Source organism: Fomitiporia mediterranea (genome assembly GCF_000271605.1).
Source record: "Fomitiporia mediterranea MF3/22 unplaced genomic scaffold FOMMEscaffold_4, whole genome shotgun sequence".
Taxonomy (NCBI): domain Eukaryota; kingdom Fungi; phylum Basidiomycota; class Agaricomycetes; order Hymenochaetales; family Hymenochaetaceae; genus Fomitiporia; species Fomitiporia mediterranea.
Genome location: NW_006760389.1, coordinates 164,323 through 173,947, shown reverse-complemented (window position 1 = coordinate 173,947; position 9,625 = coordinate 164,323). Strand labels below are relative to the sequence as shown.

General features: G+C 33.0%; 2 protein-coding genes across 2 annotated transcripts; both read right to left on the bottom strand.

The window, feature by feature from the left end:
* Positions 1–5,675: 5,675 nt before the first annotated feature.
* On the bottom strand, positions 5,676–6,224 carry FOMMEDRAFT_81413 (kinase-like protein; the record flags this gene model as incomplete). The annotated part of the gene is made up of 1 exon (XM_007264398.1): positions 5,676–6,224. One exon carries the CDS (start codon positions 6,222–6,224, stop codon positions 5,676–5,678), a length of 549 nt encoding a protein of 182 aa, XP_007264460.1.
* A 733-nt stretch (positions 6,225–6,957) lies between these two features.
* FOMMEDRAFT_153749 (kinase-like protein) lies at positions 6,958–8,252 on the bottom strand (the record flags this gene model as incomplete). The annotated part of the gene is made up of 6 exons (XM_007264397.1): positions 6,958–7,046; positions 7,108–7,283; positions 7,336–7,424; positions 7,666–7,923; positions 7,993–8,151; positions 8,211–8,252. The coding sequence occupies 6 exons, from the start codon at positions 8,250–8,252 to the stop codon at positions 6,958–6,960; spliced, it is 813 nt and encodes a 270-aa protein (XP_007264459.1).
* Positions 8,253–9,625: the final 1,373 nt, after the last annotated feature.

The window sequence follows — 9,625 nt, the reverse complement described above, 5'->3', positions numbered from 1 at the left end:
TTAAGAATGTAAAAGGGTCAGGACAAAGGAAAGAGATCGACGCAACGGCGAGTACCGATGCCCGAAACGTAGGAGAGTCGTAGGGTGGTAATGGGGAGTCTTGATCTGATGTCAGCGACAGCGTAGAGGGGACCCGAAGGCTCAGCGAGGGGACCCAGGCTACAACTATCCTACACAACAGAAATACGGAACGCGAGCACCGGAACGTAGTCGGAACTCGCGGAACGGGCGGAGAGAGAGAGTGAGACAAGAGTAGAGTATATAGAGTGAGCCTAAGAGTACAGGACTACCTGGAGTAGACGAGATCAAGACTACAGGACCAGTCTGATCTCGTACGCCTATATATACTAAACTACACAAGAGCACTCAGGGAGCATGAGCCACTAAGAATGATGAGCCACGAAGAATGAAAGAAAGGAATGTCAAAGATAAAGGTACAAAGAATGAAGGGATGGATAAAGGGTAAGAGACCATAGAATGATACAAAGAATGAAGGGGTGGTCAAAGGAATGGAATGATGAAGTAAGGAAGGGTAGTGGCAAGAGTCAGCACGCATATAGTTCATAGACAGCGCCCCCGAGGGACGGAAGTCCCGAGTTCCGGTACGGAAGGGTGCGGAACCCTCGGAACTGAAGGTACGAGAGCGGAGAACCGTAACAAAGATAGTACATAGTTTTCTACATATATGTTAGTAATAATACAAGTTATGTTGTATTTGTCAAACTTAACAGGTTTACCTTTGACAATCTTTTATATATAAATACTACTATATATACTCTTTATAATAACTATTTTAAACACAAGTACTCTATAAAGTAAAAAATTACTTATTGTTAAAATATCTGAAAGGGAGTACTTGCTTAAGGAACTAGAGATCTACTTTTTCTGTATATATCTCTTCTCTAACCTTTATAATTATTTTAGAAGTCATATAGAGTAGTATACTATACTTTACCTATATTTCCTCTATTTCTATAATATAAGTAGTACTAGAAAGGAGTTTCTAACTAGTTCATAAAAGATGTAGGAGTCTACTTACAACCTAAAGTTACTGAGTAAGAGCTTGTCCTCTGTACAGAGCTTGAATAGGTTGTATTTACCTTTAATAAGAAAGTTTTCTAGTCTAATCAAATCATTCATAAAAGTTATTAGAGAACATTTATTATAACTTATAGACTAGTAAACTATAGCTCACTTTAAGTCTCTATAAATTACCTCAACTTTCTTTAAATAAAGAAAAGTAACTACTACAAATATCTGCCTTCAATTACTAAATTAATTGTAAGTATAAAGTCTAAAAATCATATTTAACAAATAACACCTTGAATAATACACTATACTTTCTTCTGAGACACACTAAACATTGTTAAGCTAATAAAGGAGAGTATTTCCTCTAACATACTCAAGAACTGTAACTAACAAATCATTGTTTTTGAACACTCTATAGTATCTTATTTATAAAAATATTAAGTGTTATCTACATATGTTAAGAGTTAAAAATCTCTACACACTATGTGTCTGTGTTTTACCTAAGACAATATTATTGTCTCTTTAATTGTGAACCTTTTAGCATTTTCATTCTTCTTCTTGTTAGTCCTTATATTACTATCAGGGTCCTTCTTCTTCTAAGTCACTTTAGTAGTAAGCTTTAATATCTCACCTTCTACAATATTATCTCTTTTAATAAGCTAGTCAAATACAGTTGAGTGTGTCTTTGATCTTTCTCTTAATAATCAAGTAAGAATTCTAACATACTCTAATTTTACTAAACTTTCCTTCTCCCACCTACTTCTTTATTGTAAGTTTCCCAGTTACATTATTGTTAGCATTATCCTGTTCTAATAACTAGTTACTATAAAAGACAGGACTACTACTCTTATTCTTAAATAGTTAGCTTAAGCCTACAAGTTCTATTATAATTAATCAATTTTAATGTATTACTCTCTGTTGAAGTCTTGACAATAATGAAAGACTAATACAGTTGGCTCTTAATAAGCCTTATATAGAGTAAGATATTTAATGTGTATCCTTCTACAAAACAGCCTTAAAATATTCCTCTAATAATATCTAGATAAACTACAAAGTACATAGTACTGAGTATACTCATATTTTGATAAAATCAATTACATAAGTATATGAAGTGTATTTGAATACTGTAAAACAGTAATTAATCAACTTTGTATGTTAGGTTTATAAGAAATATTAAGTAATGTAGTAAAGTATTTTTACCATTATTATAAATACTCTCTTAAGATTATATGTAATGTACCTTTTCCTAAACAGAAGGCAGTGAATATAAAATATCCTACTAATATTAACTTTGCTCCTATAACATAGAATTAATTACTTATAGTGACTCTTTGTATCTACTACATGTATTGTACATATTTAATTAAAATCTCTTCTACAGGGATAAATTAACTGATCCAAAGTACTAAGGTGCTAACTTACAACCTGTATATAATACTTACTCTTACTACTCCTAATTACAATTAATTAGTTACTTTACTTTTAATTACACACTCATAGTGTATTAATACTATCTCTCTAAATAAATAAACACCTAAATCTGTTACTCTAAAACAGGTACAACTACCTGATCCTCTAATCAACATGTATAGATTGTTAAAGTTGTAACATTGTTTGTCTTATAAAGAGTAATTTTACTAGTTAGTAGACTTAGAAATATAGTAATACTAAGAAAAAGGTTAGAAGCTAAGTTGTACATAAGTAATCTAACCTTCTAACACTATATTTAATTAAGTCTTACAAGTAAAAGTGTAAAGAACTCTTACTTCCAAATTATAATAATACTTTTAAGTATTTAATATGTGTAATACTTATTAAAGTAGTACTATTGTAAGTATAATATTTTAACATGTTAAAGCTACTTTGTCTGGTTTTCTCCTTATTAGAACACTGTCTGTAATATACTCTATACTAAAGAAATGTATATATCCTACACTTCTCAATTATAAGATTGTACAACCTGTTTGTACTCATATACAAGTTACTTATAAGTTACTATAGAATAACTTTTTATAGAGTTCTACATATGTTAACAGTTTCTATTTCTACTATCTGAGAAGCTTGTATGTTAGAACAGCTGAGACACAAATGTAAGATACTATACCTTTTTATAAGAAAATATTATACTAGTAAATACAACTTTTTATCTAAATTAAGTTAATTTCTTTATTCTTAGTATTAGTCTTAGAGTCAGTAATACTAAATATACACATTTTTTCTCAGAAGAGTCTCATACTATTTAATACATTCTAATAGTTATATATACTATATGTAAGTCTAACAAGTCCTTTTTATTTTATAATAGATCTTAAAACATTTAAACATTTATAAAATTTATATATTTTAGAAATTACTATATATAAATATATAAATAAATACAGAGTATCAAGTATAAAATTCTATTGACTTACTAATAGTATTCCAGGTATTAATAAAATTCATTTAGTTAAGACTACTACTAATACTTAAAGTCTATCTTTAAAATAATAATTAGTAAAAGTATACTTAAGAAATAAAATAAAATAGTTATCTTAGTAATTAAATAAGTCTAAGTGAGTCAATCAAGTTATTATCTTACACTTTAGAGGTAAATCAACAATAAATTTGTTTCATACTAATAGTATTAATCTATGTCTGTAGAATAGGATTGTACAGTTTATTAAAAGTAACTAACTAGTAAAGAATTTACTAACTATAAAATATACTTTTTTATAGTCTTTATAAATACTCTTTTTAAAACTAAGTTCTTTTTGTTATTTATTATCTTTTTAAATAACATAAATTGATCTACTCTACTATTCCTATAGTAGTCTACCTATTGTGTTTCTTTATCTAGTACACAATTATATTCCTGTTCATTTTATAAGTATCTAGTCTAATTCTTTCTTATTAAGAATTCTCTTACAAATTTTCTGTTGTGTAGACTCACATACAGACTCAATACTAATACATTTCAAACAGTTTCAGTAATTTATAACTTATCTAATTTGAGTATCTTATTTAAGAAGAGTTAGAGAAAAATAATTGTATTAGTTAGAAAAACTTACACACTTTAATCTGCAAGGCTAGAGCCTTACTCAGAAACACAGAACAGGTAATAATATAAGATTGAGACTAGTGACCTAAGTACAGAAGCAAAGTACAAAGATAAGGTTTAAGTATTTACAAATAGACTTTTTTATATGTATCTAAAGTTATGTATATAACCTAGAAGGTTACACTCTTCCCTACTCTGAAGAAATAAAAAGGAGGGTAGGAAGTAAATAGGAGGGTAAAAAAGTAGAAGAGAAAAGTAAAGTTATAGTAGAGGAGGAGGATGGAAAATATAATAAGAGTAAAAAACAGTTAATAAGGAACACACATTTATAAGTTTAGGAAAGCTTTGACTCATTAATAAAAACATACAAGAACCTTTAATAGAAACAGAAGTAATAGTAGTTATTTGTGAATGGTAAGAGTAATAACCCTTTACAAGTTAGTACTACTATTAATCTACTAATAAAATGTATAGAGTAGAAAGGGTAGTATTGTAGTTGTAAAAATACATAGTTAGAGTGTAACATACTTCAGACTATTACAACATCCTGTGTTAGTATAACTAATTCTTTTTACTGAAAACAATTAGTAATATTGTAAAGTAGTTGTATAAACTTGTAAGAACTTATATTAAAGGCTCTAACTCATTAACAAAGATGAACAAGAATCTTTAGTAGAGTTTAAGTATTATTTGCTAGACATAAAGATGCTAGACAGTATACTATATGTAGAAGGAAGAGTGTATAATAAAGAGAATGTTAACATTCTTAAGCTCTACAAGTATCTGTATTTGTACACAACTAAGTAAGAGACACAAATAAAAGGTAGAATAAAGTAGAGTGTATAATAAAGAGACTATTAACAACTCTTTAACTATACTAGTACTTGTTGCTTGAAGGAGCTAAATGACACAGTTGACAAAATTGATAGGCTAGGTGTTAGAGGTAATAAGAGTTCTAGTAGTGTATAAGTAAAACAGAGTGTGTAAAAGTAATAGTAGGTCTGTGTATATACTAGAAGGGCAATGTACTCCTGTTAACAGTTAGTTAGTAGACAGGACAGAATGTGACAGGACAGGACAGGACAGGACAGGACAGGACAGGACAGGACAGGACAGGACAGGACAGGACAGGAAAGGGACTTTATACTCTTAGAATCAGGACAGGAAAGAGACTTTATACTCTAGGAAGTAGGACAGGAAAGGGACTTTATACTCTCAGAAACTAGAAACTAAAAGCTGGCAGAACTATATGATGAATCAAATCGATTGTCTCAGGAGAGATGTGGGACAGATCAAATCAGCTGTCTCAGGAAAGACAGAACAAGGTCTTTCTGCTCAGTATATTAATGCCTTCCAACAAGCTGAAGGTTGAGGATCCTTCTCTGAGACAGATATTAGACAATGTTGAGCAAAGTATAGGTATAGCTGTTGATGAGCAATACACAGTGACGGGTCCAGGAAGACTTTACCTTGTTGATGAGAACGTGCAGAGACCTTAGCAAAGTTTAAGTACTGTCTGCTACAACATCAATGACAAGCATACGACGAATCAGATCGGCAGCTTCAGGGAAGACATAAGTAGGTATTTCGAATCTTCCACTCTTAACCTTCAAAAGAAGAGCTCGAATACTATGCTGTCAAACGAAAGACGACCAGTCATTAGGGCGAATAGAATTACACTGCAGCTCCAGATGTCAGTAACAGTACCAGGCAAGCGTTCTCCTTGCACGATTTCAGGACTAGCATAGTGCAGGCTTCCACAACTTATTTGTAGACGCTGTTCAGGTGGAGCAAAATCTGCAGTTCCCCAATCTGCAATCTTAATATGAGGAGGGTTGAGATTTGCAATGAGAATGTTCTCCGGCTTGATCTCGCAATGAATGACAGGAAATGCGTGAGCATAAGCAAGCCTGTAGATAATGGACAGTGTATCATAATGACAATTTCCCAGTCTATTCCATTGCGGTACTCCTCTGTCTCGGTCGCGCGAGTGTTCATAGAGTGGCAGGAAGGAAGCGTTCTTGAGAAGCAGAATCTTGATTGTGACCACATGGCAAGACTCGCAATGAAGCGCGACTTTGACGCGACCACTTGCCCTCTTCGCGAACTCCACAGGATGAGCGTTCGGAGATGAATAGGTGTTTGGCAAGAAGGTCATAAAGGTTGTGATTAATTAGGGTATCGTTGTAGAGTACTGTGTATGTGCAGGATATGGTAGATGTGCGAGTAAAGGACAGTGAAGTGGCACAAGTAGAGCGTAGAGTAGATAGCTTCAGAGAATCACCAATTCAAAGCGATGTTCAAAAAAAGTGTAAGGCCGGAGCCTCACTCAGGAACACGGAACGGGCAATGGTATGGGATTGAGACTAGTGACCTAAGTACAGAAGCAAAGTACGAAGATAAGGTCTAAGTATCTACAAATAGCCCTTTTTATATGTATCTAAAGTCACGTGTGTAACCTGGGAGGTTACACAATCTCTGTCAATTGACAATAACTATTTCATTACTTATTGATTACTCAAGAATATATCTAAGACATTATAGAAATATGAAGTATCTCAAGTGTAGCTTGTCAAGTATCATTTCTTTTTACTACCATCTGTTCCCTTTGTCCTGACTGTCCTGCCCTTACTGCTGTAAGAGTCAGTCACAGCTCTGCCCTTATGACTCTTGGGATCTGCTGATCTACTATCCTTACTCCTTTCTGACCGTTTTTCTTCAAATTTTTCCCGGACTGCTTTAACTGCTATAATTTTTGTTATACCTTTTTTCCAGTTCTTCATTTTGTCACCACTCCAGGGCACCTTGTTGCTAGTTTCGAACCACTGAAAATAACAATGAGGGAGCAGTCATTTTAATCTGGGTATCTATTGTTATGTACAAGCTTGTAATCAGACCTTTTCTGCCATACTTTGAAGCTCTTCTGCAGACTTTCTCTGGTAAGGATTAACTTTTAAGCAGTGCTGCAAAATTTCTTTTCCTATATCATAGTGTCAAATATAGCAGCTGTTGTCACCCGAATTAATTTGTGCCTGACTCACCGTCGTCATCTATTCTATATCGACAATAAGGCAATACATGCTTTTCGACGTGTGTATCGGTGATGATACTGGCGACATTGTACTCATTGAACTTAACAGGTGTACCTTTGGCAATCTCCTGCGCATGAACATTGCTATATACGCTCATTGCGGTAACCATCTCAAATACAAGCACCCTACAAAGAGGGGAGCTGTATGCTAATCAAAATATACAAAAGCAGTACGTACCCAAGCGACCAAAGATCCACTTTTTCTGTATACGTCTCAGCTTTAGCCTTGGTGGTCATTTCAGGAGCCATATATGGCGGTGTCCCACACTGTACCTTTATTTCATCTACTTCTGTAATATAAGTAGCACTAGGAAGAGTTTTTCTAAGCAGCTAAGGAAGCATGTAAGAATTTGCTGACAATCCAAAGTCACTTAGGAGGAGTCTGTCCTGTGTACAGGGCTTAAAAGGGTTGCATTCGCCTTTTATAAGGAAGTTATCAGGTCTTTTCGAATAAACGGTTAAAATATTGCATGTAAAAACTCATTATAGCTTTGAACTCAGAACTCACTTTAAGTCTCTGTGAATTACCCCGACTTCCTTTGAATGAAGAAATGCGACCGCTGCAAATATCTGCCTTCGATCCAAATGAATTGTAAGGATGGTCTCCAGGGATCACACTCAATAAATAGCACCTTGAATAATGTGCCATGCTTTCTTCTGAGACACGTTGAACATGGTTCAGTCGGTGAAGGAGAGTATTTCCTCCAGCATACTCGAGTACAATGATCCATGAATCATCGTTTTCGAACGCTCCGTAGCATCTTATCTTCGAAACGTTGGTCATTATACACATATGTAAAAATCTTACTCTGCCTACCACGTGTTTATGTCTCACTTGTGCTAAAATCCTTGCTTCTTTAATTGCGAACTTTTTGGCATTTTCATTCTTCTTCTCGTCGGACCTCAATTTACCATCGGGATTCTTCTTCTTCCAAGTCACTTTAGCAGCAAGCTTCAATGTCTCACCTTCTACAACATCATCTCGTTCAATAAGCTGGCCAAAAGTAGTTTGAGTATTCCATCGATCTGCCACTTAATGGGTAACTGACATACCCCTATTTTCCCGAACTTTCCTTCCCCCACCCACTCCTTCATTGCAAGTCCCCCTGTTATGTTATTACCAGCAGTTTCTTGTTCCAATAACCAGTTATTATAGAACACAGGGCCATTGTTTCCATTTTGGAATAATTGTCTCAATCCTTTAAGTTCTATCATATTTAGGTCAGATAAGTTTTAACTGTTATTGCTTGTTGAAGTCTTGTTTATAACCAAATATTATTGCTTCTCTTCTAAGATCTTCTGTATATGTAAATAACTCTAGTCAAGAGAGAGGTATAGTTTGTACACTTACATCAAATGGCTTTATAGTATCCCTCCTTGTAATAGCTGTATAATACAAAGTACTAGCTTTGCTCTTATATGTACAATGCATTTTAAATTACTATAAAAGTAGTAACTCAGTAATTTTGCATGTTCTGTGTGAAAGAAATATGAACAATGTAGTAAAGTAGCTTTTCCAATTAGGAATTCCTCCTTTAAGTTATTAAGCATATAAGACCTCTTTTCCTTAGTAAGAAATATTTAATATTAAAATACTCTAACTAATGCCAATTTTGCTCTTATTAGATAAGCTTATACATGTCTTTCATTATTCTTTGTATCTGATACTAATGTACACATTGTACAGTGTAGAAACACTTTCTACAACTCAAATCAACTTGTCTGAGATACTAAGATACTAACTCAAAACCTGTATACACTACTATCTGTACTACTCATTACTATATATTGCTAATATATTTGCTATAATTGCTTACAACCAATAACACTAGTTTTCTACAATGATACACTTTCAGTCTGTATATAGTTTCAAGCATAATTTCTCTCACACACTTATGAAAACTGTACAACAACTAAAGTAGAGAATGAAATGTATATTGTACAGTCTAGAGACATATTTGTCCTAGTCTATTACAGATATATGGCAAGAGAATAAGTCAAAGTATTAAGCTAGCTAGGTTAAGACACATTACAAAAACAAACAGACAATTGTATACCCTTGTCTATTTGACAAGTATTAGTAAGCTATATAATGCATTTTATACTTATTTATGACAGAGATAAGTATATATTGTAGGAACAGAATTGTGATTAGAATATATTTTCAAGGAATTATTTTATGTAAATATAATGGATTACAAGACTTAAACAAGACATATACAGTGAAACCTCTCATTAAGCATTACTCTTATTACTGCCCTTTTCATAAGTATTGTCACACTTGATGATTCATTATTTTTTGTCACAAAAGTAAACAAAACAAAAAAATAACTATTTCTCACTCAATTCTGCACAGAATTCAGTGATTATTTGATGTAAATTCATGTTTTTTAAGTATGCTTCAAATAGACACTTTAATTATTAAATTTGAGCAAGATTTGACTGAGTTATAGTGAAAAGACACTGTT